This window comes from Schistocerca americana, chromosome 1, assembly GCF_021461395.2.
Source record: "Schistocerca americana isolate TAMUIC-IGC-003095 chromosome 1, iqSchAmer2.1, whole genome shotgun sequence".
Classification (NCBI taxonomy): Eukaryota; Metazoa; Arthropoda; class Insecta; order Orthoptera; family Acrididae; genus Schistocerca; species Schistocerca americana.
Genome location: NC_060119.1, coordinates 176,427,469 through 176,454,613, shown reverse-complemented (window position 1 = coordinate 176,454,613; position 27,145 = coordinate 176,427,469). Strand labels below are relative to the sequence as shown.

The following is a 27,145-nucleotide window of genomic DNA, read 5'->3' as shown; positions in this document are numbered from 1 at the left end:
ACAAGTCTATTTGTCATTAACATCTATTAGAGAAATGTACTCACATCTTTCTGTATCACGAACAGAGAGGCATGATAACAGAGAAGTGTATTACTCTAGCAGTGGGAATATTACTCAACAAATAATGACTCCGCATGATTGGCAAGAAGATGCATTATCTGACTGGATGCACCAACACATTATGTTGCATTTGCTGTAATTATTTACCCTTTTTAAAATGTCCAGTCTCTCATCACGCAGGAAGCGATACGGTTTGTGCAGTGAAAAAATAATAGGAATGCTTTGCCTGGATGGAACCTGCTGCAATTGCTGAAAAGAAATATTAGCCCTATCAGTAAGTATTCGTTTTCCTATAATTAAATTATGTGGATATGCAGTCTTACCAGTACAGTTTAGCAGAGCTACTACTAGATCAGGATATGGAAGAGTTTCACATGTCACAACATTTTCAACCCAATAAATAATGGCACACACACTTTGAGCTTATAAAGTGTCAGTAAGAGAATGTGTGCTGTCGCTAAGTATGGAACAGTCTAGACGATGATGCTAATGCAAAACGTTAATACAGGAGTTGTTAGTATAGGTATGAAATGAGGGTTACAACTTTTGAAAGTCACGCAGCTACCCACCTTCTCTACTCAAAATACGTGCACATATAAGATTGTGAATAGGAAGCTTCCTGCAATTTTTGGTGGGTCTGTGCTAACAAATAAACAACACTGGTTAAAGCAACAGTCGTGATCGCAATAAAATTTGGTTATTGCAACTGGTTTCTGGCTATGTTAAAGCCATCCTCTGAAATTTTGAGCCCCTTATGGCTGGTGCTAGCAGCTCTTCATTTTTTCACATGGTACCACGATAGTAAAGTGTAGAGTGATATCACGTGAAAAACTAAGGAGCCGCCAGCACCAACCATAGGGGACCCAAAAAATCAGGGGATGGCTTTAACGTAAGCCAAAACCGATCACAAGAAACAAATGTTATTGCAATCACGAATATGTTTTAACCAAAGTATAGCACCAGATCGCTGCACTCCATGGACAATACTGTCTAAATTTTTAAACAAAAAACATTCCGTGAAATGACCACAGAAATCAATGTTGGATGTACAATGAACAGTGCAGCGAAATTTGTCGTTAATGGGTTGTAGCAGCAGATGAATGCCTTTGTTAACGGCTTTGCCTGTGGCGCATCTCTTGGGTTTGTGACCATTTTGCTTGGAATAAGCTGACTGGAAAACCGTGGCCAGGTCAGATGAGTCCCGATTTAAGTTGGTAAGAGCTAATGGTAGGGTTCGAGTGTGGTGCAGACCTCACCAAACCCGTGGACCCAAGTTGTCCACAAGGCACAGTGAAAGCTGGCAGTGGCTCCGTAAACGTGTGGGCTGTGTTTGCATGGAATGGACTGGGTCCTCTGGTTATGTTCGGCTATTTGGAAACCATTTGCAACCATACATGGACTTCATATTCCCAAACAACGATGCAACTTTTATGGATGGTGGTGATGTGCCACGTCACTGGATCACAGTTGCTCGCGAGTGGTTTGAAGAACATTCTAGACAATTCGAGCGAATGATTTGGCCATCCATATCGCCTGACATGGATCCCATCGAACATTTATGGGACGTGATCGAGAGGTCAGTTCATGCACAAAATCCGGCACCACAAACTTCCGCGTAATAGACGGCTATAAAGGCAGCAACGCTCAATATTTATGCACGGGACTTCCAGTAACTTGTTGAGTCCGTGCCACATTGTTGCTGCACAATGCAGAACAAAAGGAGCAGGCCCAGCATGATGTTACGAGGTATTCCACGACTATGGTCACCTTAGTGTAGACACCAACAAACAGTACTTACAATGCGTCCCACTGTACTGTCTGATAATCATTTCCTTGTAATGTCAGTAAACAAATAACTTCCGGAACAGCTGCTGTGCGGTGGTGACTTGCCAAAGCGCCACCAGTGTAGTTTCCTAGAGTATAAAAGAACGCTTAATAGCCATAAGCAAACAGTCTTCTTTGGCGACAGAAAGCGTCAACATGTATTTCTCCTAAGTGCTAAACATCCGAGGAGAATGAGAACAACCGATGAAGCTTTGGATTGTATTATAACTAGAGAACCAGGACAGTCTTCTTACTCACACAGGCAACATAAATTACGTCGTAAGTGTTATGCTCCTTAGCAAGAAGTTTTTAAATGTGCTTACACCCATTATGAAACTGTTTTGTAGTAGCAGTATGCTAGTTCAAATCTGTGTTTGGTTGTGGCTGTTAAGACTCCTCTGATACTCTATAGAGAACCAAGATGGTGGCATTCTGGCAAGTTACCACCGCGCAGCAACTGTTCCGTAAGTATTTGTTGATTGCTACACTACTGGCCATTAAAATTGCTCCACCAAGAGGAAATGCAGATGATAAACGGGTATTCATTGGACAAATATATTATACTAGAACTGACATGTGATTATATTTTCACGCAATTTGGGTGCATAGAACCTGAGAAATCAGCACCCAGAACAACCACCTCTGGCCGTAATAACGGCCTTGATACGCCTGGGCATTCAGTCAAACAGAGCTTGGATGGCGTGTACAGGTACAGCTGCCCATGCAGCTTCAACACGATACCACAGTTCATCAAGAGTAGTGACTGGCGTATTGTGACGAGCCAGTTGTTCGGCCACCATTGACCAGACGTTTTCAATTGGTGAGAGATCTGGAGAATGTGCTGGCCGGGGCAGCAGTCGAACATTTTCTGTATCCAGAAAGGCCCGTACAGGACCTGCAACATGCAGTCGTGCATTATCCTACTGAAATGTAGGGTTTCGCAGGGATAGAATGAAGGGTAGAGCCACGGGCAGTAACACATCTGAAATGTGACGTCCATTGGGTGTCCTCTCGTAGTTGCCTAAACTTGGCAGATGAAGGCAAGGCAATCCTCATTTCGTAGCTATATAAACACACTCTGTGTTAACCATTTTGTTATCTAGGCTCTGCCATACAAAGAAACATCACACATTCAACATTTGGCACTTTATAAACTCCGTGTGCTTTTATTGATTGGGTTCAAAATAAAATATAAGCGTAGCATTATGTATACATAGCGACAATTTTACAACTGCTTCTCCTATAGAGAACAATGTACCCCCTGATTGCTATACACACTTGCAGAATGCAACTGCTGAGTTGTGTAGGACACTTCCATACTTGCAGAATGCAACTGCTGAGTTGTGTAGGACACTTCCATGGCCCAGACTGGTGGCTATAGTGACTTGTGGAACACTTCTGTGTCAGGTGCAGTAGTGGTTCTGCTAACACTATAATAATAACACTGCCCTCAGTATAACATCATACACGTTATAATGTAATTACCTATGAATGAATACTTACAATTCGCTTCAGCATTTACAGAGAGGGTCGACACATGTAAAGCGTTGCTGTTATTTTCTCGATACATAACTCGCTATTGCTTCTTGTGTTTAGGGAGACTGGATAGACATTTAGAAAAGGTGAGAAACTACACCAAATTCAACACGTTGTGTTAGCGGATTCCGTCAGGTAGTGAATCTTCTTGCGATTCTGTTGCGTTGTTGTTATTCGTTGAACAATAGCGCTCTTGTCTACAGTCATACGTTCTCCCATGTCATACGTTTCCGTTCGTGATCTAGATAGATGTGAGTACATTTCTCTGACCGATGTTTACAACAGACAGACTTGTTAAAGTTGGCAGTGCAGTGACATGGCCCACCTGCGATGACTTCAGAATTGTGAGAGCGGTTGCGTCACAGCCTTGGTGCAGCAGTCCAGATGCGATGATGCCAGAATTCGAGGAATGGTGATGCTAATGGGCATGAACATACATTGATTCTCTGTATCTTGCTCAAATTATTATTGAAATCGACAGCTGGCAGATATCCGAAGTAGAAAGCTTCGAAATATTTAGCACCATAGGAGGACGCGTGTTCACTGACGTCGACGAAAAAATTGTGTCTAGAGAGGTTGAAATTGAGTTTGACTGTGAAGTTTCTGGACACGAGTAGCAGGTTTTTTTAATTTATTTATCTTTATTTATTTATTTATTTAGACATCGGTCTTCTGACTGGTTTCATGCGGCCCTACACGAATTACTCTCCTGTGCCAACCTTTCCATATGAGAGTAGCACTTGCAACCAACGTCCTCAATTATTTGCAGTATGTATTCCAATCTCTATCGTCCTCTCTGTTTTTGCCCTCTACAGCTCCCTCTACTACCATGGAAGTCGTTCCCTGATGTCTTAACAGATATCAGTCATCTTGTTCCTTCTTACTTTCAGTGTTTTCCACAAATTCCTTTCCTCTCCGATTCTACGCAAAACGTTCTCTTTCGCTACCATATCAGCCACCTAATTTTCAACATTTGTTTGTAGCACCACATCTTAAATGTTTCGATTCTCTTCTGTGCCGGTTTTCCAACAGTCCATGTTTCACTACCATACAATGCTGTGCTTCAGACGTACGTTCTCAGAAATTTGTTCCTCAAATTAAGGCCTACGTTTGATGCTATTGACTTTTGTTGGCCAGCAATACCCTTATTACCTGTACTCGTCTGCTTTCGATGTGTTCCTTGCTCCGTCCGTCACTGGTTATTTTGCTGCCTAGGTAGCAGAATCCCTTAACTTCATCTATTTCGTGACTGTCAATTCTGAGGTTAAGTTTCTCGCTGTTCTCATTTCTGCTACTTCTCATCACTTTCGTCTTTCTTTGATTTACTCTCAGTCCATATTCTGTATGTCATCAGCCTATCATATCATTGAAATGCTTCTACCTTGAATTTTAACGCCCCCCTCCCCCACCCCGCTCCCCTGAATCTTTCATTTATTTCCACTATTGATTCTTCGATTTACAGATTGAACAGTAGAGGTGAAAGACTACATCCCTGCCTTACACTCTTTTTAATCCAAGCGCTTCGTTCTTGGTCGTCGACTCTTATTATTCTCCCTTGGCTCTTGTACATATTGTATATTATCCATCTCCCTCTATAACTACCCCTCTTTATCTAAGAATTTCAAGCATCTTGCACCACTTTACACTATTGAACGCTTTTTCCAGGTGGTCAGATCCTATGAACGTGTATTTATTTTTCTTTGCTCTTGCTTCCATTATCAGCCGCATTGTCAGAATTGCTTCTCTGTTGCCTTTCCCTTTCCTAAAGCCAAACTGATCGTCATCTAATACATCTTCAATTTTCTTTTACATTCTTCTGTATATTATTCTTGTCAGCAACTTGGATGCTTGAGCTGTTAAGCTGATTGTGTGATAGTTCTCGCACTTTTCAGCTCTTGCAGTCTTCGTAATTGTGTGGATGATAGTTTTTTGAAGGTCAGATGGTATGTCGATAGACTCATGCATTCTAGCCACCAAAGTGAATAGTCGTTTTGTCACCACTTCCCCCAGTGATTTTAGAAATTCTGATGGATTTTTATCGGTCCCTTCTGCTTTATTTGATCTTGAGTCCTCCAAAGTTCTTTTAAATTCTAACTCTAATATTGGATCTCCCAATTCTCCTAAATCGACTCCTGTTTCTTCTTCTATCACATTAGACAAATTTTCCCCTTCATAGAGGCCTTCAGTGTTCTCTTCCTACCGATCCCCCCTCTCCTCTGCATTTAACAGCAGAATTCTCGTTGCACTCTTAATGTTACCACCCTTGCTTTCAATTTCACCGAATGTTGTTCCGATTTTCCTATATGCTGAGTCAGTCCTTTCGACAATCATTTCTATTTCGATTTCTTCGCATTTTTCATGCATCCATTTCGTCTTAGCTTCCATGCGCTTCGTATTTATTTCATTCCTCGGTGACTTGTATTTTTGTATTCCTGAATTTACCGAAACATTTTTGTACTTCCTTCTTTCGTCGGTCACCTGAAGTATTTCTTCTGTTACCCATGGTTTCTATGCAGTTACCTACTTTGCACCTATGTTTTTCTTTCCAACTTATGTGATTGTCCGTTTTAGAGATGTCCATTCCTCCTCAACTATAATGCCTACTCAGCTATTCTTTAATGACATATCTGTATCCTTCGATAACTTCAAGCGTATCTCGTCATTCCTCAGCACTTCTGTATCCCATTTCTTTGCGTATTGATTCTCTCTGATTAATGACTTAAACTTTAGCCTACGCTTCATCACTACTGCATTGTGAATGAGTCTTTATCTGCTTCTGGGTACGCCTTAAAATCCAGTATCTGATTTCGGAATTCCTGTCTGACTGTGATGCAATCTAGCTGAAATCTTCGTCTATCAACCGGCCTTTCAGGAATACGTCCTCCTCTTGTGGTCCTTTAACAGAGTATTCGCTTATTACTTGATGAAATTTATTGCAGAACTCAATTAGACATTCTTCTCTCTCATTCCATTTCTTCTGCTCCTTCCGCCACAAATGCATTCCAGTCCCCCATTAGAAATTCGTCTCCCTTTAGGTACTGTATTACCCTTTCAGTATCTTCATATACTTTCTCTATCCCTTCATCTTCAGCCTGCGACGTTGACATGTATACCTAAAGAATCGTTGTCGGTGTCGGTTTGCTGTCGATTCTAATAAGAGCAACCCTGTTACTGAACTGTTCGCAGTAACACACTATATGCCCTACCTTCGTATACATAACGAATCCTACTCCAATTGTCCTCCCCCCCCCCCCCCCCCCCCATGAGCCATGGACCTCGCCGTTGGTGGGGAGGCTTGCGTGCCTGAGCGATACAGATAGCCGTACCATCGGTGCAACCATAACGGAGGGGTATCTGTTGAGAGGCCAATCAAACACGTGGTTCCTGAAGAGGGGCAGCAGCCTTTTCAGTAGTTGCAGGGGCAACAGTCTGGATGATTGACTGATCTGGCCTTGTAACACTAACCAAAACGGCCATGCTGTGCTGGTACTGCGAACGGTTGAAAGCAAGGGGAAACTACAGCCGTAATTTTTCCCGAGGGCATGCAACTTTACTGTATGGTTGATGATGGTGGCATCCTCTTGGGTAAAATATTCCGGAGGTAAAATAGTCCCCCATTCGGATCTCCGGGCGGGGACTACTAAAGAGGACGTCGTTATCAGGAGAAAGAAAACTGGCGTTCTGCGGGTCGGAATGTCAGATCCCTTAATCGGGCAGGTAGGTTAGAAAATTTAAAAAGGGAAATGGATAGGTTAAAGTTAGATATAGTGGGAATTAGTGAAGTTCGGTGGCAGGAGGAACAAGACTTTTGATCAGGCGGATACAGGGTTATAAATACAAAGTCAAATAGGGGTAATGCAGGAGTAGGTTTAATAATGAATAAAAAAATAGGAATGCGGGTAAGCTACTACAAACAGCATAGTGAACGCATTATTGTGGCCAAGATAGACAGGAAGCCCACGCCTACTACAGAAGTACAAGTTTATATGCCAACTAGCTCTGCAGATGACAAAGAAATTGAAGAAATGTGTGATGAAATAAAAGAAATTATTCAGATAGTGAAGGGAGACGAAAATTTAATAGTCATGGGTGACTGTAATTCGGTAGTAGGAAAAGGGGGAGAAGGAAACGTAGTAGGTGAATATGGATTGGGGGTAAGAAATGAAAGAGGAAGCCGTCTGGTAGAATTTTGCACAGAGCACAACTTAATCATAGCTAACGCTTGGTTCAAGAATCATAAAAGAAGGATGTATACGTGGAAGAGGCCTGGAGATACTGACAGATTTCAGATAGATTATATGATGGTAAGGCGGAGATTCAAGAACCAGGTTTTAAATTGTAAAACATTTCCAGGGGCAGATGTGGACTCTGACCACAATCTATTGGTTATGAACTGTAGATTAAAACTGAAGAAATTGCAAAAAGGTGGGAATTTAAGGAGATGGGACCTGGATAAACTGAGTAAACCAGAGGTTGTACAGAGTTTCAGGGAGAGCGTAAGGGAACAAATGACAGGATTGGGGGAAAGAAATACAGTAGAAGAAGAATGGGTAGCTTTGAGGGATGAAATAGTGAAGGCAGCCGAGGATCAAGCAGGTAAAAAGACGAGGGCTAGTAGAAATTCTTGGGTAACAGAAGAAATATTGAATTTAATTTATGAAAGGAGAAAATATAAAAATGCAGTAAATGAAGCAGGCAAAAAGAAATATAAACATCTCAAAAATGAGATCGACAGGAAGTGCAAAATGGCTATGCAGGGATGGCTAGAGGATAAATGTAAGGATGTAGAAGCTTATCTCACTAGAGGTAAGATAGATACTGCCTACAGGAAAATTAAAGAGATCTTTGGAGAAAAGAGAACAACTTGTATGAATATCAAGAGCTCAGATGGAAACCCAGTTCCAAGCAAAGAAGGGAAAGCAGAAAGGTGGAAGGAGTATATAGAGGGTCTATACAATGGCGATGTACTTGAGGACAATATTATGGAAATGGAAGAGGATGTAGATGAAGATGAAATGGGAGATACGATACTGCGTGAAGATTTTGACACAGCACTGAAAGACCTAAGTCGAAACAAGGTCCTGGGAGTAGACAACATTCCATTAGAACTACTGACGGCCTTGGGAGAGCCAGTACTGAAAAAACTCTACCATCTGGTGAGCAAGATGTATGAGACAGGCGAAATACCCTCAGACTTCAAGAAGAATATAATAATTCCAATCGCAAAGAAATCAGATGTTGACAGATGTGAAAATTACCGAACTATCAGTTTAATAAGTCACGACTGCAAAATATTAACACGAATTCTTTACAGACGAATGGAAAAACTAGTAGAAACCGACCTTGGGGAAGATCAGTTTGAATTTCGTAGAAATATTGGAACACGTGAGGCAATACTGACCCTACGACTTATCTTAGAAGAGAGATTAAGGAAAGGCAAACCTACGTTTCTAGCATTTGTAGACTTAGAGAAAGCTTTTGACCATGTGGAGTGAAATACTCTCTTTCAAATTCTGAAGGTGGCAGGGGTAAAATACAGGGAGCGAAAGGCTATTTACAATTTGTATAGAAACCAGATGGCAGTTATAAGAGTCGAGGGGCATGAAAGGGAAACAGTGGTTGGGAAGGGAGTGAGACAGGGTTGTAGCTTCTCCCCGATGTTATTCAATCTGTATATTGAGCAAGCAGCAAAGGAAACAAAAGAAAAATTTCGGAGTAGGTATTAAAATCCATGGAGAAGAAATAAAAACTTTGAGGTTCGCCGATGACATTGTAATTCTGTCAGAGACAGCAAAGGACTTGGTAGAGCAGTTGACCGGAATGGATAGTGTCTTGAAGGGAGAATATAAGATGAACATCAACAAGAGCAAAACGAGGATAATGGAATGTAGTCGAATTAAGTCGGGTGATGTTGAGGGTTCAAATGGTTCAAATGGCTCTGAGCACTATGGGACTTAACATCTATGGGCATCAGTCCCCTAGAACTCAGAACTACTTAAACCTAACTAACCTAAGGACACCACACAACACCCAGTCATCACGAGGCAGAGAAAATCCCTGACCCCGCCGGGAATCGTACCCGGGAACCCGGGCGTGGGAAGCGAGAACGCTACCGCACGACCACGAGCTGCGGACATGTTGAGGGTATTAGATTAGGAAATGAGAGACTGAAAGTAGTAAAGGAGTTTTGATATTTGAGGAGCAAAATAAGTGATGATGGTCGAAGTAGAGAGGATATAAAATATAGAGTGGCAATGGGAAGGAAAGCGATTCTGAAGAAGAGAAATTTGTTAACATCGAGGATAGATTTAAGTGTCAGGAAGTCGTATCTGAAAGTATTTGTATGGAGTGCAGCCATGTGTGGAAGCGAAACATGGACTATAAATAGGTTAGACAAGAAGAGAATAGAAGCTTTTGAAATGTGGTGCTACAGGAGAATGCTGAAGCTTAGATTGGTAGATCACATAACTAACGAGGAGGTGTTGAATAGGATTGGGGAGTACAGAAGCTTGTGGCACAACTTGACTAGAAGAAGGGATCGGTTGGTAGGACATGTTCTGAGGCATCAAGGGGTCACCAATTTAGTATTGGAGGGCAGCGTGGAGGGTAAAAATCGTAGAGGGAGACCAAGAGATGAATACACCAAGCAGATTCAGAAGGATGTAGGTTGCAGTAGGTACTGGGAGATGAAGAAGCTTGCACAGGATAGAGTAGCATGGAGAGCTGCATCAAACCAGTCTCAGGACTGAAGACCACCACAACAACAACACTCCAATTATATCATTTTCTGCTGCTGTTGATATTACCCTATACCCGTCTGACCAGAAATCCTTGTATTCTTTCCATTTCACTTCTGTGAGCCCTACTATATCTACATTGAGCCTTTGCATTTCTCTTTTCAGATTTTGTAGTTTCTCTATCACGTTCAAGCTTCTGCCATTCCACGCCCCGACTCGTTGAAAGCTATCTTTCGTTTGTTATTTAATCTTTTTCTCATGGTCACCTCCCCCTTGGTATTCCCTTCTCGGGGTTCCGAATGGGGGACTATTTTGGAATCTTTTGCTAATGGAGAGATCAACATGACACTTCTTCAGTTACAGGCTGTGTATCCCATGGATACACGGCATGTGTCTTTAATGCAATGGTGTACACTGCTCTCTGCATCCTCATGCCTTTGATCATTGCTGATTCATCCGCCTTTAGCGGTAGTTTCCCACCCCTAGGACAAGAGAGTGCCCGGAACCTCTGTCCGCTCCTCCGCCCTGTTTGACAAGGACGTTGGCAGAATGAGGCTGACTTCTTATGACGAATGTCTTCTGTCATCAACGCTGATTATTAATCAAAATGTAAGCTGCAGCGGTACTCGAACGCAGGAGCGAAAAAGGTATAGTTTATGATTCAAAGACGCTACCCCAACACCTAAGGTCTATCTAGCTGGACTGTACATTGCATGGATACTATATGTGCAGTGATGGGGCTGAAGGCCGGTATCTAAAATGCATGCTTTCATTGGACAAATGTGTTGCAAGGGATTTACCTTGATATTGTGTAATCAATAGTTTGTTAACACATGGAAATTGAGTTCTGTAGTATGGCTTTAAATATTATTACTCGCTTGACATGCATAGGAAAACTGACAAGACAGCTTACACTCTACCTCCTAAATACTCTTTCTCTCTCTCTCAAATTGAGGTCCCTGCTCTTGGCCGTCGAGCCAGTTGCTGCATTGAAGTCCGTAATATGTTTCTGAGGCGTATGTTACTAACGATGATTCTTTTTTATTTATGCTGTTTCCAACATGACACGAAACATCAGATCGAACAGAATGCAATATTCATGTGTGTGCGTGTGTGTGTGTGTGTGTGTGTGTGTGTGTGTGTGTGTGTGTGTGTGTGGTGGCACCTGTTTTCACAATTCAGGTGACAATGTTTCGGAAATTATCTCGTACTGACAATACTGTCTACAGGTTGCACAGTTAAAGTGAAGTGACCTATTTTTATTAACATGGCGTCATTTTACGCGGTTATAGTGGAGGCTACATATTTTTTCGATGGGGGGATACCTTATATCTTTGACATTCATGCCATTTTATGCAATTCAAGTGAGGCTTCAGTAGTCTGATAGCTACATTGTGATTGGCTGTCTCATTTTAATGTGATTGCCTGAAGAGAAGAGAGGTCAGGAGGTTAGACAGTACGAAGCACAACTGGGCTAGTTCTGACATCTTATATTTTTGAATTTCCCATCACAACCACTTTGAATCCTTTACATTTACCACCAGCGCCATCGGGCATTTTTCAGTTTCGCGCCACTGCCATACTCCATTTTTAAAAAATTTCTCACCTTCATTACCGACCACTTTAAAATTTCTCACCGCCGCCATCTTAGATATTTAGCCACTGCAGCTGTTTCAACTGCCTGCCAATATGGTTTTGAAGACAAGTGTATCTTCTCTTCAATGCCCAGTGTGGAATGCCTTAGAAATTCCATTGCGTCATATTGTCCTTATTCAATGCATAAGAAAACATATTTCCAACAAGTCTGCGGTTCCGCAGTCTGATAAATGGTGTGATGTCGTTTTATCTTAACTGTTGACAAAGTTGATTCCCGTGGAGTCGATGTCTGCATAAACAATTTACTATCATTATTTCACTGAAATGTACAAATATAGAAATTGCAAATCTACATTTTGTAAGAAGTAAAATAACACCAAGACTTCGTAAAATACAGTTTTATTAATGGACTAACATCCCTGTGGGACAAAGTTAGCTGCTTACTGAATCCATTCCACATTATAAGGCTAATTTTAGTAAGACAACCATTATCATGTCGACGTAATATCCAAAACTGAAAAGAATTTCTTTGCTTATTATCTTCGTTAAACAGTGGAATACGTTAGTTAAGACCTCATGGTGTTCCAGGACGATAAATCTGCGCACGACTGCTCATGTAAACTGTTTCATTAATTTCGATGTTGAGCAGATAAGTAATTATTCCTTCCGCCCGCATCTCGTGGTCGTGCGGTAGCGTTCTCGCTTCCCACGCCCGGGTTCCCGGGTTCGATTCCCGGCGGGGTCAGGGATTTTCTCTGCCTCGTGATGGCTGGGTGTTGTGTGCTGTCCTTAGGTTAGTTAGGTTTAAGTAGTTCTAAGTTCTAGGGGACTTATGACCACAGCAGTTGAGTCCCATAGTGCTCAGAGCCATTTGAACCATTTGAATTATTCCTTCCAACAGACTGCAGAGTGGTACAGATTTTTCCGGCTAATTCCTAACACTCGAAACTACGTCAAATTATGTTGAAACGGTAGTCTTCACATCGACAGATTGTTTACAGTTTGGGACACGACTGATAAGTTAATTATTGTTCTTGTATAACGTAGATGAACTTCAGTTTAAATGCCTTTTACTTGTGCGTGTCTGGGCGACAATTTACCCCAGTGCCTGCTATGTAACTGCTGTTCATTTTTTCACATTAACTGTACTTTTATTTAGCAGACAGCTCACAAAATGTGGGTGAACAAGTAAAACAGATCGTTTTAGTCCAGAAAGAAAAGCTATAATAGGGAGCTAAACGAAATCAGTCTTCATCTCGAAAGGTTCCGAATAATACTACTGTTTCTTTCCTTCTTGGCAGGAAGCCTGAGAGTTGCGTATATAGGTTCAAAGACAAACATAGCAAAGCAACATGAGAGAAAGTGCTGTCCTAACAAAGCAATAAAATGTAAACACACCCCAGAAACCACAAATGAAGTGCAGTCATCCGATACATGTCACTTTTACCCACACAAATTACTTTTATCCAAGACTAGTAAAACTTCGCCGACTCGGTGTTGCATGAAAAAATATAAAAATTGCTTCTAAAAGGACTGAACCACAAGTTAAAGAAACAAACAGATGGGTAATACACTGATAACTTTACTGTTAGCTTATACTATTATACATCAATGTGAAAATGAAACGCAAGGTGCATACTATGCGAACATTAATAAAACCGATAAACTGCAGGGAAGAATTCCTGACTAGAAGTGGAGGAAAAAAGGTCGTATGAAGATATGTCTGGAAATGGAAGATGCGTGTGCAACGACAGCAGATCGCTCGGGGACACAGTACAGAGCTGAACCGCATCCTCGTGACAACAGATGTTCGAAATGACCTCCACAGGATGCTATGGACGCTTTCGTACGTTCAGGCCTTGTGGCTGGTGTCTGTGAGGTTATTTGTTTTGGTATAACCATGCTGCCTCTCGACCGTTTCCACCTGCTTGGCCGTCCACAACGACCATACCGGCTTGTTCCTGACGTGATTACCGGACCGTTGTGCTGCTTACAGTACACTGCGGCAACCACACTACCTGTATCACACAAGGAACACACGGTACGTGGTCAGAGGAACTGTCATTCGTCAGCGCCATCTACTGTCTTAAGAGATGCATTTCTGGGGACATGTTCATAGTACCTTTTTTCTCCATTTCCACTCAGGAATCCGCCCCTGCCGTTTGTCGGTTTTGTTAATGTTCTCCCTGTATAGGCCTATCGTGAGAATGAAGGGAATGAAAAAAATAATATCGTAGATGAAAGAAAATGATTGAAATTAAAACAATATAAACTCCATAACACTGAAAAGAAAACTGAGAATGATGTGATCTAGTGGACTCATTTGTAGCGCTGAGGTGGCTGAGACTCAGCTGTACGGTCGAAATGGATGAGACGTGTTCCTGGCCAACGCAGCTGGCCAGTACATTTCGGCCGCCTGTCACGATATTCAAGAAGCAAGTGCGGTCTATAGGCTGTAGGCTGCTAGAATTCCACACGAAAACGCGAAGTGCTGTTCTGGAGCAGGTACGCAGTATCGCGACATTAAGACATGGAAACCAAATCAAACTGAGAGCAAGTACGCAGTATAGCGACTTTAAGACTAGGGACGCAATGCATACCTTTTCTGACACGTGACTCGTCTAAACGCTCAGTTTTACTGTTCGAGGGTGGTCCACTGTGAATGATGTTCTAAATTCTTGAGTCTGAGGATAAATGGAAGCCTTCTTGGAAGTATGAAATAGAAGATATTGCGTAGAAACTGAATTCTACTATCTTCACTATAAAATTAATCTTCACTGTCTGTGTCAAAGGCGAAACCACATTTACTTCCATTACCTTCACTCCGTTATCTGGTATCATATTGTACTTCTCGGCCACTCTGTGCAATCACCAAGAACGTTACCAGATCAAGAGAGAGCGATCAGACTGATCTGCTGCGACAGTTGGTGAACTTTTTGTTCCTAAACTGTAGACATATTCCATCGTAACATTTGTTGTTGCAAATATTGTCTCATTCAAAAGCGACTGAAACATTCATACAGAGATCACTAGTCGGAAAAACGAACTACACTTGGATAATACTTCCTTCAGGTTTATACAGAAAGGTTTGCCTATTAAGCATGAATCATTTTCAACAGACTTCCAGTAGAATTCAAAGCTGTAATGCTAAACGTCAAGTCTTTAAATCCAAGTTGAAAAGTTTCCTTGTGGCGCACTCATTTTATTCTACACAAGAGTTGCTCATAGTAGTTGAGAAGTTTTCTGTGTAGTGTTTCATTTACTCGTATACTCTGTCACACCGGTAAGTGAAATTAATACTGGCTGTGAAAGCGTACACTGTATTATTCACTTTTTTGTGTTTTTTAATTCTTTCGTTTACCGATTTTTCTAATCAGGTTTCTGTAATGTTACGACGCATTCTGTAACCAAGTAACTGTGGCTCCCCTGATCCTGACAGATAAATAAATAAACGCATTTGTTGCGTAATACCTGGACAGAGGGTCATGTTACGATGCTTCGGCCGATATGCATCGATCGATCTTATCACGTGCCGTAAGGTTCGTGATACTTCATTACCGTTTACGAAAGATACATTAACTACACCACTGACAGTGGGAATGACTGCCCTAAGAAATATTTTCGCGATCACTACCCTGGGAGCTGTCCAGTGTCCTGATTGGACAACATAGTCATTTTACTGGGAGTTTGACTCTCATTAGCTTGTTTCGAAGTAAACATTGTTTTACCGAAATAGAGTGAAAAACAATTTACAGGTGAAGCGCTTGTTTACTTACAAGGCTGACCTCTATAGCATGAGCAGAGACGACCGATCAGAAACTTTTGCTCCCAAGGTGCAATTTTTCTCGTTTTAATGGTTCGTGACCAGTGTTGCAATCAGCAGAACCCTGTAAGGAGTTCGTTAGATCCAAGTATCCACGACCCAAACATTTCATTCAGTTACTAGTCCAGCATATCTAAAATATGTGTTTTGCTGCCAATCTGTTGGAAGGCATATCACACCGATATCAAAGAATATCCTATGACATGTGGAAACCGACAGAAATGAGGTCAGTATTATTGGACAGTTATTGAGCTGTTTGAGATCTTGTTGCCGTACGAGTAACACCAAGCTTTCTCGACACATGTATTACAGTGAAATGCACCTGTATTGAGGACAGCATGGTAATCCTATGAGACGATACAATAATCATTGTAAGCCTCGGATACAGATAATCAGTATTAATGCTACATGAAACGAAGTTGCAAAAGATCGCGAACACAGATGCCAAATAGTCGAAACGCTTTTGGTGTCATTGAAAGAAATATCACGCACATAAAGACTACGGGCAACGAAGAAGGAAAATTCGGCAACCTCTAAGATAGTTACCCTACATCGCAGAAATATTATCACTTGATTAATATGTGCATCTTGTGAAAATTAATTATGTATTTTTTCCCTTTGAGAGTTTTCATTGTCCCTTTCACCCTATTCTGTGTCAACAGTTGTGATCGTAATTCTGAATGTGAGGAATACAAACTTTTAACGTAACTTTCCAACTTCTCTGCGAGTTGGAAAATGAAAGCCTTTGTTCTCTCTACTTCTTTCCTGACCTCCTGTTTTACTGTGGACTAACCTATTCCAATTTCTCTAACTTCTCTTCGGTTTCCATTTTCATTCTTGTCATTCCATTCTACAGCTGATGGTTGTCCATATTCGCAATTACGAATGCGTTTAATGTATTTCATAACGGTTGCAGACACTGCATGGCCTGTTTCTTTGCACATGTATGAATACCCAAAGGAACATCGCATCGTAATTCAGAATAACACGGGCACTGCAGTATCGTACAAATAAATTTGTTTCCTTTTTGTTATCTATGATATAGATCGAGGTCAATTGTATCCAACGTTTACTATTACTCGCTTCAATTAGTGCAAACATTTCATGAAAAATTTAATCGTTAGCTACACTAATTCCCTGTGTTTTGTACGTTTTTTTTATCGCAGTTGATTGTAACATTTCGAGGCACAACTCCATTCCTCACGCTAATTGTAGATAATTTTTTTTCGTTCATTGTTACGCCTTTCACTTCTGTGCGTTCACAACACTTCGTTCCTTTTCACTTGCAGGGTTAATAAATGTACATCTTCATGTCATTCAATTCTTTACATCAGCAGTAGAAACCTCGTGATCATCCACGGCTACTGCGTTACAGGGGCACCGATACTGATATGAATGTGTGTTGCAATACATATCGACAAGACTGGGTTGTCGAGGTCGCCAAAGTTGCCACCTGTAATCTAAGCCCTGCGTCACGCTATCAAGTATTTAGATTTCCTGAATTTCGCCATCCCTGGACCAAAAGAGCAAAACTCGGCCCATGGCATTTAGCGGACCGGTATATAAGGCCGTGTGATCGCACTACGGGGCATCTCCTCTTCAGACACCAACAGTCGAACATGATGAGGCAGGCCGTTCTGGTGCTGGCGCTCGCTGCCTGCGTGTTGGGTGAGTGACGTCGCTGCAGGTCATATTTTTATCTCTGTTGTACGATGTCAAAGCACGCAGCCATTCCTAAAGCTTCTTTAGTTTTGTCTGTGTCTCTATCTAACGTGGGAAATCATGAAACAACCGAAATAGCGTGTTCGCAGCATAGGACCTAACTTTCCTTTATTTGATTCTGTTCTCCTTTCTTCTTCTTCTTTTTTTTTTTAATGTTCTAGGATAAGAAGTGTCCCATTATATTTGAACAGCAAACACAATATAAAGTCTTTAGCGTAGTGGACATCAACGATCCTATCAAAGACTTACATACCGAAATTATGTAACACATTGGGAAGTTAATTCCACCTCGAAATGTTTCACATTTTGATCACAATTAACGAACTGAAAAATTATTACACACTGACTACTTCTCACTTCATAAGCAGAACGTCAATACCGATGTGGGCCAATTCTAACTTTTAGCAGGAGATGAGAAGTTCAGTGGGACGGTTTCCCAATAAGAGTGTTCTTAGTGGTGCCAGGCGAAGAAACTCTCATTAAAGCTAACAACTGCTGAGGCAGAAGATCCCTGCGGCAGTGACCACACACCTGGTGTTAGTCCCAGCACCATTTAGTACGTACTTGTACGACACTTAATGTCAGCAGTTACATTCAAAGAAGGATTCAGTCGGGCAGTACATCAGATACAGTCAACCACAAAAATTTTAGACTGCTTTGTCCAAGAAATGTTGGTATGAACGGTGAGACGGTATTTTCACCCGGCCAAACTGATGGCTCAGTAGCGGATGAAGACTTGGTTCCTTTGTGGAGTGATTTGAGATTTATCAAGCAGTATAACACCAGTGGCTTTACAGCAGTGATGTACGGGACACTTATCGTGTTGACTTTATCCGTACGATCTCCACAGTGTCGCAAAGTGTGACAAGTAGGTGAAATGCTGATTTGATGATGTTGAGAAAATGCGATCTCTTTCGACGGTGCAGTAATGTTATCCAGAAACGTTTGGTATTTTAGTCATAGGAGAATACGTAACCTTCCATTCGGAGCGAATCTGTCGCCGATTGTATTGATGTTAATTAAGCAAACTAAAATTTTTTCGAATTTTTTTCTTGATTTTCTTTTCCATAAAGGAAATAATATTTTAGATTAAATAAGGAGAGTATTTATCTGATTGAATTTAAATTAATTCGAAAACAAAAACGGAGAAAATGGGGAAAAACAAGACGGACGCATTTATAATATGCTTTAAATTTTTAAATTTGTTGTAAGAACTATGAAATATTAAAATCGAGAAAAATTATGTAATGAACGACAAAGGCAACATCATGTTATTTATTTATTTCTGCCTATGTACCAACATGCAAGGAAACTACCACACAATTCTAGATTTACGATAAGGTTGTGTAGTGTTAAAGTGATACAATTAGTTGTAACGCACATTTTTAACTTGAAGAGCGTTTATACTTATTTGTGTTTATTCATGAGAGATGGGCGATGTCCACAGGTCACTGAGAGTGGATTTAATTCTGTTTCAGCTGCTGAGCTGCCAGTCCGCCGTATTCCACACAGCGGACCCCACAGGAAGTTTGGCCTGAAGCACGGTCGCATCACCGGTGGCTCAGATGCCTCCCTAGGTAAGTCGCTCCTTCTTTCATGTCGTGTTGCGTACTCCATAAATACCAGCGAGCGATGTGGCGCATTTTGTGGCACACTGGACTCACCTCTACGTCCAGTTATACAGTTTAGGCTTTCCGCGATTTCTCTGAATCCATTCAGGAAAATGGTCCTTTCAAAAGGAACATCCGATTTACTTCCCCATCCTTGATACATTCCGAGCTTGTGCTCCGTCTCCAATGATCTTAATGTGGATGAGACCTTAAACTGCAATCTTCTTTCCTATCCGTCTTCTTATGTACTAAATCATCAGCCATCAACTCCAGCACATGTTATATAGTTCTGCCCTGGGATAGAAACTCGTGATATGCGTTTCTTTTTGTCTTCTGAGTCATGTGGTCTGCTTCCTTAGGACTTCCTCTGCGGCGCGAGCCTTTTCATATATACTTCAGTCCTTGCTAACGAAGCACTGATCACCTTGATATTCATAATAAGGTTAATTTCGAGGAGGAATTAAAGTTGAGGAAGAAGAAATAAAAAGTTTGAGGTTTTGCTATGACACGGTCATTGTGCCAGAGACAGGAGAGAAACGACATCGTAGAGAAGGACAGAATCCCAAGCATTCGGTCTGTATGCTGGTGATGGGATCAAGTCTTTTACTGCCGGTATTGTTGACGTTGCTTCCTGGTACTGGTAGGCGCGCTGAGCCGGTGTTTTCTGTGTGCACAGGCCAGTTCCCGTACCAGGTGTCCCTGCAGTGGGTGCAGCTGGGGCTGGCGTCCCACACGTGTGGCGGCTCCATCGTGAGCGCCAGCGCCGTCGTCACCGCAGGCCACTGCGCCGACCCCGCCTTCATCGGACACTACGAGGTGAGTACGAGGCTGCCTAACGCTTATCAAAACGGAAGGCAGTAATTTATGATGAAGTTATCGTTAATGTAGTTAAGTAACTGCAGCCAACCTCGGTATATTGTACTGCCACGATGAAGGATGTTAGTACATACAACGAGGTGATAAAAATCATGGGATAGCTTAAAATACCGTGTCGAGCTTCCTTTTGCTAGGCGTAGTGCCTCAACTGAACGTGGCATGGACTCAGCAAGTCCCTGGGAGTCCCTGCTGAATCTACAGGACTCCATAACGGCGAAAGCGTTGCCGATGTCGGACTTTGTGCACGAACTGACTTCTCGATTATGTTCCATAAATGTTCGATGGGGTTCATATCAGGCAATATGGTTCGCCAAATCATTCACTCCAGTTGTCCAAAATGTTCTACAAAGCAATCACGAACAACTACGGCCGAGTGACAGGGCATATCGTTGTTTGGAAAGATGAAATCCATGAATTTTGCAACCGATCTCCAAGTAGCCGAACGTTACAATTTTCCATCAATGATCGGCTGAATTGGTTAGATAACCCAGTCCATTCGGTGTAAATACAGGCAACACCATTATGGAGCCACCACCAGTTTTTCCAGTGTCTTATTAACAACGTGGGTCCATGGCTCGGTGGTTCTTCGCCACACGCGAGATCTACCATCCCTCTTACTAACTGATCTGCCCAGGCCATAGTTTTCCGGTCGTCTAGGGCCTATGCGCCCAGGAGAGGCGTTGTGGGCGATAGCGTGCTGTTAGCAAAGAAGCTTGAGTGAGGCATTTCTTGCCATTCCCCGTTAACGGATACGTCCCACATTGATTTCTGCGATTATTTCACACCGTGTTACTTGTCTGCTAGCACTGCAACTCTACCAAGACACCGGAGTTCTCGGTCGTTAGTGAGAGGTATTGTTAGAAATTTGGTATTCTGGGCACACTCTTGACCCTGTGTATCTTGGAATATTGAATTTCCCAAGTGGAACATCCCATGTGTCTAACTCCAACTACGATTACACGTTCAAAGTCTTTTAATTCTCGTCGTGCGGCCACAATCATGTCGGAAACCTTTCCACATGGATCACATGAGTTCAAATCAGATGTTGTAGGCGATAGTACCTCCGTCTACATATGTGCATATAGGTATCCCCTGACTTCTGTCACCTCATTGACAACTGCTGGAATAATTTTCGTTTGGGCTATTGGGAATGGATAAGCTAGCCCTAGGTTTTTCGTTAGAGAACAGATTTTACGGCCTCATATTAAGCAACACAGTATATCCAAATTATATTTTGTATTGTGTGTGTGATTCATATGAGTGAGAGCACTTACAGTGCGGTTAAGTAATTGTTGCGTCGAACAATTGCATATAGTTCCTGAGAGGGTAGATATGTGTTAGATAGTATAACATAACTCTAGTCCCCTAGTACGTTCGAATGCCCTCACAGCTAACACTGTGCGAAGAAACAGAAATAACTCTCTCTGCCTGCGTTGTCTCCTGTCGTGTGTTTCAGGCCGTGGCTGGTATCAACTCCCTGAACTCCAACGGCCAGAGGGTGCGCGTATCCCAGCAGGTAGTGCACCCAGACTACGCGGACGTTGAGTAAGTGTCGCAGACAAATTCTATATTAAGCGTGCTGTAAACCCGTCTGGGATGAATACGTTATAGCCTGTTAATCTTGGCGGTACTGTTCTTGAGAATGTGACTAAGAGTTATGATAATGGATTGGTTCTGATTACTCAGAGGTATCCTCGTGTGGAGTTTGCAAACGGTTTTCATTCTTCCGTAGAGTTTTATTCTCCAGTGCCGACGGCGAGTTCCCAATCATTTAGTCTTATAACAATCGTTAATAACGAATGTCGAGATTATCGCTCTGTCTTTCAGGTTACAGGACTCTGCTTCTGGTACACTGTATGACCATTAGTTACGTACCAATATGATACATGTACTGCAGATATGCCTGCAATAAAGGTTTTTCAAGTGACGATGGGTGTTTAATTTGATTTGTCGTTTGTTCTACAGTAATGTCGCCATCAACGACATCGCCGTCTTCCTGCTGCAGTCCAGCTTTTCTCTGAGCGGCAACGTACAGGCTATCTCGCTGCCCACCGCTGGATCCGTCCCCAGCGGTAAGTCAATCACCTCTTCCGGCATCATGGCTATTTATAAAAAGAATGTGTGGCCGCTAGTATTGATTATTTTACTCGTTTCCTTATTACTTCTTCTGATGAATTTGTAACCATCAACAGGAATCACAATTTTTCGTCCTCTTCTGCTAAAGCTGATTAAGCCAAACGGAAACCCGTCATGCGATCACGTGGCGCACTACAGGAGGGTTTACGGCTAGACCTTGTTTTTTACAGCTGGTTCGACGGCTACTCTGTCCGGCTGGGGCAGCGTCAGCACGGGTAGCATACCCAACTACCCCGACATCCTGCAGTGGGTCGACGTCAGCATCATCAGCAACACCCAGTGCGCGCAGCTGCTGGGCAACAGCCCGCTCAACGATGAGAACATCTGCACCGGCCCCGTCAACGACGGCATCTCCGCCTGCTCGGTACGTAGCTGACTACTGCAAGTCACATGAGTGGTGGTGAGCTAAGCGTGTTAACCCTTTCGCGTTACATTAGCAGTATATGTGCCTGTAACCTATTTTTGCAGCGTCATTTGAAACATCTGATACGTCAGTTGCGTAGGATAATTTATGCCGTGTCACGTTATATCTGTTTGTATCACGTGTGCCTTGTAGATTAGGAGATCAAATTACAGTTATTTTGCCGAGCATGGCGTTTTCTGTCCCGTGCACCCTAGATTGTACGTATTTTGGTGCACTATTGGTCGTTTGTAACATCCGTTACGTCAGTTCATTAGGATTATTCATGCTCTTCAAATAATATATATTTGTGTAATCAAATCGTACGTGACCGATAGACTCATGCAAAAAAGGACCACGACCAGGTGATAGCTGTAGTGATTTGCGACGTAACAAACAAGAGCGGTTAACGACGGTGTTGGCAGCAGTAATGGAATGCGGTCAACAGGAGTCAGCATTCTATTATGTATGTTTAACTGCTCGTGCACCGAACCGTCAGTCCTTTCTGCCTGCTGGGCGTAAGTGAATGCCCTTAGCGATATGGCCGTTTACCTGCCAGGCCTACAAATGTACTCATAAACGCAAAATGGTTAATATTTCTATCTTATTCACTTGGTGGTGGCACAGTATTAATCTACCTTAGCAGGCACCATAATAAGAACATGGTTTTGTTCACTATTTCGTCTGCATACGCTAGAGTTTCAACAAGGGACTTCTTTGTGGTAATTCTGGGTAAAACGAATGATCAGTCTGAGAGCAGCCTTACAGACCACCTGCAATGTTGAAGTTTCACTCTCTCCGCAACATATGAACGTTCGGAGATCTATAAATGTGGAACAACTAACAATAAAGAAGTTAGCAGTTATTGTAGAGCGTGATGTGTGTCGTAGAACGAGAGTGAGTGTGCTGACCACGTGGCTTGGTTTTCTGCAGGGAGACTCCGGCGGACCGCTGGCCCAGGACGGAGCCCTCATCGGAGTCGTGTCCTGGGGCATCGTGCCCTGCGGCTCTGCTGGAGCGCCTTCCGTCTTCACCAGGGTGTCCGCTTTCTTGGACTTTGTCAACCAGTACGCCTGAATACGTCGCGCTGCAATTGTAATCTGATCTGAGACTAGAGTAATAAAAATACTCTAAAAATTTATCTGCGTTCTTCGTTATTGTGTGCCGTTTAATCCACAATTCTCCTAAGTTGTTGGTTGAAACCGGGATACACAACTGGTTTCATAATGAGCTTGCATAATTCAGTTTTACAGAAACTGCAAAATCGCATTACAATATTCTCTGCTCGCGTTTTCTTCTGGTCTCCATTCCTTTCAATTCACATTACAAATCAAGTTTGGCGTGAATCATATATACCATTTATTATATGCATTAATGACGGGGAACGCAGCCAGCAACAAAACTTTACAAAAGCTTTATTGTATTGCCACGAGAGGTTTCTGGGAGATATACCGATTTTGAGATAGCTACCTATGTTTTCTGCTGTGGTAGCTTAACAGACGTTCTTATGCAAGGCTGGAGCGGATGTCGGGCTGCTAACGAACGTAATACTGTAGTAACACAAGGCTAGCCAGCCAAAACGGTGATAGTAATAAAACAAATCTTTCTTAAAAGCTGTCTGTTCTCCATTAACAACCCTTAACAGAATAGCAGCCACGGAGTTCAAAAAGGTGTAGCGTGGGTAAAATAACACCAATACTTATTATGTATGTTGCCCGTGCCATTGAAAGAGAAGCCACGAAATTGAATTTACGAATCGGAAGCGAAAGTCCTAAAGAAAACAAACGTTATTAACATACTGCATCATCATTCTTAATGTCTACGTAGTTATTTCTCACAGCATAGTCAAATTCCTCCCAACTAGAAACCGGTTTCTCGATGCCGTCACTGTCGAATATTTGTCTTTGTTGGTAGAGCCATAACTGCACCTTCTGTTGCATCGAATCGTCGCTATTAAACTGAATTCATCGGAGGTGATCTTTAAGTTTTGAAAAGAGAAGAAAATCGGATGGGGTCAAGCCGAGATTGTATGGGAGATGATCGATGTCAGTGAACCCAAGGCGACGGGTTGTTGCACATGTAGCGCTGGTGTGTGGTCTGACATTGTCATGCTAAAGGAGGGGGGGACTCGAGTGTAGATGAACTCTTCAAATTCCATAATCGATTCCGAAACTCGTTTACAGCACTCGGTTTCTCACGCACCAACATAGTTAAGTTAAATATGAGTATGTCTATAGGACACGCTACAATTCGAATACCTCTAGTGGCAGAAGACTGCAAATACGTATGTACACATGAAGAATATATATATATACATATATATATATATATATATATATATATATATATATATATATATATGTGTGTGTGTGTGTAGAATATTAATGAGACTTGTTCTATTGAAAAAGCTTTAGGAGGTTTCACACAAAATTTGGTGGGACTTCTGTTCAGCATGCCCTCGTAAAATATAGTTATGATAATCAACTGACACATAAATAATCAGTACGCTATTTAAAACAATAACAACACCATGAATGCAAACAGTATACAGAATTCACCTTATCTCATAAGTCCACGCTGCAAGAAATTTTTTTTTTTTTTTTTTTTTTTTTTGTGTTTCACGAAAACACCGTTCGAAAGCAGAGAAACCAAAGACATGCACATAACTTCGTTTCCGCACCAAAATGAATCGTAATTTAAGTAAAATGTTTTCAAACTAGTTAGGGAAAGAGGGAGTCGACGTTAATTTCTTGTTTTTTCGTTTTTCATGCCGAAAAGGGGTACGTGGGCTTCCCAACAGTGGCGTTTCTGACCCTATTGTAGGCGCCGACCGAGCTGGGGTTTCCCTACCACTGTGTCAAAAAAAAAAAAATGGTTCAAATGGCTCTGATCACTATGGGACTTAACATCTGTGGTCATCAGTCCCCTAGAACTTAGAACTACTTAAACCTAACTAACCTAAAGACATCACACACATCCATGCCCGAGGCAGGATTTGAACCTGCGACCGTAGCGGTCACGCGGTCCCAGACTGAAGCGCCTAGAACCGCACGGCCACACCGGCCGTCTACCACTGTGTCCCCACTGCTGACGTACGCCAGTCGTTCACCAGCAGTGGATGTGTTCCGTGTACTGAAGGGTGTCGGTGATGTAATTACCTAAGCTACTTGACTTCTGTACACTGTGAGTAATGAAAATGATTGCAAGTGGGTGCTTAGAAAACATGATGAGTATACGAACTGGAGTGCATGAATTCCAAACGAAGCAAGTGCCTAGACCGTCTAAAAATGGCAAACGGCAGAATCGTGGCTTAACAGAAACACTCTCGTATTTCTGACTAAGCAGATTAAGAACAGAATGCATAACTGCAGGGAAATAGTCGACGAAGAAAGATCAGGGCCTGTTTCCAAGTTTTAAACGGGAAATTCAAGATTTGAAAGATAAAAGTTTAGATTTCTTCGCAAGTATGCCAGGTTATGAGAACTCTAAGACTGCGAAAACCCAGAGCCCTGCCACTAGTTCATAGATTCAACAGAAAGAAGATAGCTGCGCTGGGTAGCCTCGCGGCCTGAGGCTCCTTGCTATTGTTCGCTCGGTTACCCTCGTCGGAGGTTCGAGTCCTCCCTCGGGCATGGGTGTGTGTTGCCCTTAGCGTAAGTTAGTTTAAGTTAGGTTAAGTAGTGTGTGAGTCAAGGGACCGATGACCTCAGTAGCTTGGTCCCATAGGAACGTACCACAAATTTCCAATTTGAGCGAAGACATTTGAGGGAAATTAACTGAAGGTAGTAGTTTTATTGAAAAGTGATAATGTTTCTGTTGTCGACAAAAGAATACTAGTGGTCGGTTGCGTAAATCCTGTGTCCAGGAAATCCAATGGTTAAATGGAAGTGCACTTATGGACGGGACAGGTTTCACTTCGGCCAAAATCTGCAGAAGCAAATACAAGAACTGCGAGTAACGGAGGAATACAAGCATACGGGAGAAGTCCGGCTGTGTCTCCGCGTGTGTACTGGAGTGGCACAACAGCCACTTAATGGTGTTGATGAAGCGTGCATGTGAATAATGGAGGAAATGTCCAGTGGAGGAAATACGCAGACTTAATGGTCAATTAAGGGATGGAAAATTCTAGTTTACCAATTAAACTTGGAACGATTTTATGTAGTGGCTTAGGAACACGCACGCGGTCGAAGGATGGCATGGGAAACTAAACTCTTCAACAAATCTAAAGCAACTGAATGCATACTTTTGGCTAAATAAGCTGAAGGAGGAATGTTATATTTGAAATTAAAAAAAGATTCCACAGGCTTGCCTCTTCAAAAGAGAAGAAAAAGATACGTAGGTCTTCATAATAGGCTAAAAGATGTAACAGGAATATATAATGACTCGGGGGATTCACATGATCTTAAAAATGTCTGGCTTTGTAGTAGTAAATTAAAAGAGAAATTAGAATTAAGAAAATAAGTAAAAATGTTTATTCATTTGCTGAAGCAATGTAGGAAATAGAGGTAAAAATAAAAATAAAAAAATAAAACAAAAAATAAGAAAGTAAAAATGAAAAAGAAAACATTTGAACCTTCCTATGAAATATTTCCATAGACAGTCCCGGCCCTGAATACAATGTGAAGGGATGTTCTTATCACAAAACGGTCGGCAGAGTTTCCCCCACTGGTGCGGTTTCCTTTGGCTGTCGGAAACCATAGGACTAAAGCATTTATGGTCGTGTAACACGACGTTGGCGTCACGGGTCTCAAAGCACATGCTCAGCAAGCCCATGACAGCTGCAAATTTTTGAAGAATGCTGTTGGCATCTCCCGTGTAATGCAGT

The 27,145-nt window shown here is 42.1% G+C and overlaps 1 protein-coding gene across 1 annotated transcript; it reads left to right on the top strand.

Annotated features, from left to right (window-relative positions):
- Positions 1–17,174: 17,174 nt before the first annotated feature.
- On the top strand, positions 17,175–23,459 carry LOC124544665 (trypsin alpha-like). Its single transcript, XM_047123287.1, has 7 exons — positions 17,175–17,244; positions 18,777–18,875; positions 19,585–19,724; positions 21,241–21,329; positions 21,750–21,856; positions 22,091–22,284; positions 23,254–23,459. The coding sequence occupies exons 1-7, from the start codon at positions 17,196–17,198 to the stop codon at positions 23,395–23,397; spliced, it is 822 nt and encodes a 273-aa protein (XP_046979243.1). The 5' UTR covers positions 17,175–17,195; the 3' UTR covers positions 23,398–23,459.
- The last annotated feature ends 3,686 nt before the right edge of the window (positions 23,460–27,145 follow it).

Bases quoted from the DNA above. Each gene is read 5' to 3' on its own strand.
- LOC124544665 (XM_047123287.1), top strand. From the start codon at position 17,196: ATGATGAGGCAGGCCGTTCTGGTGCTGGCGCTCGCTGCCTGCGTGTTG. The intron at 17,245-18,776 runs GTGAGTGACGTC...ATTCTGTTTCAG, and splicing joins GCTCGCTGCCTGCGTGTTGG to CTGCTGAGCTGCCAGTCCGC. The intron at 19,725-21,240 runs GTGAGTACGAGG...CGTGTGTTTCAG, and splicing joins CCTTCATCGGACACTACGAG to GCCGTGGCTGGTATCAACTC.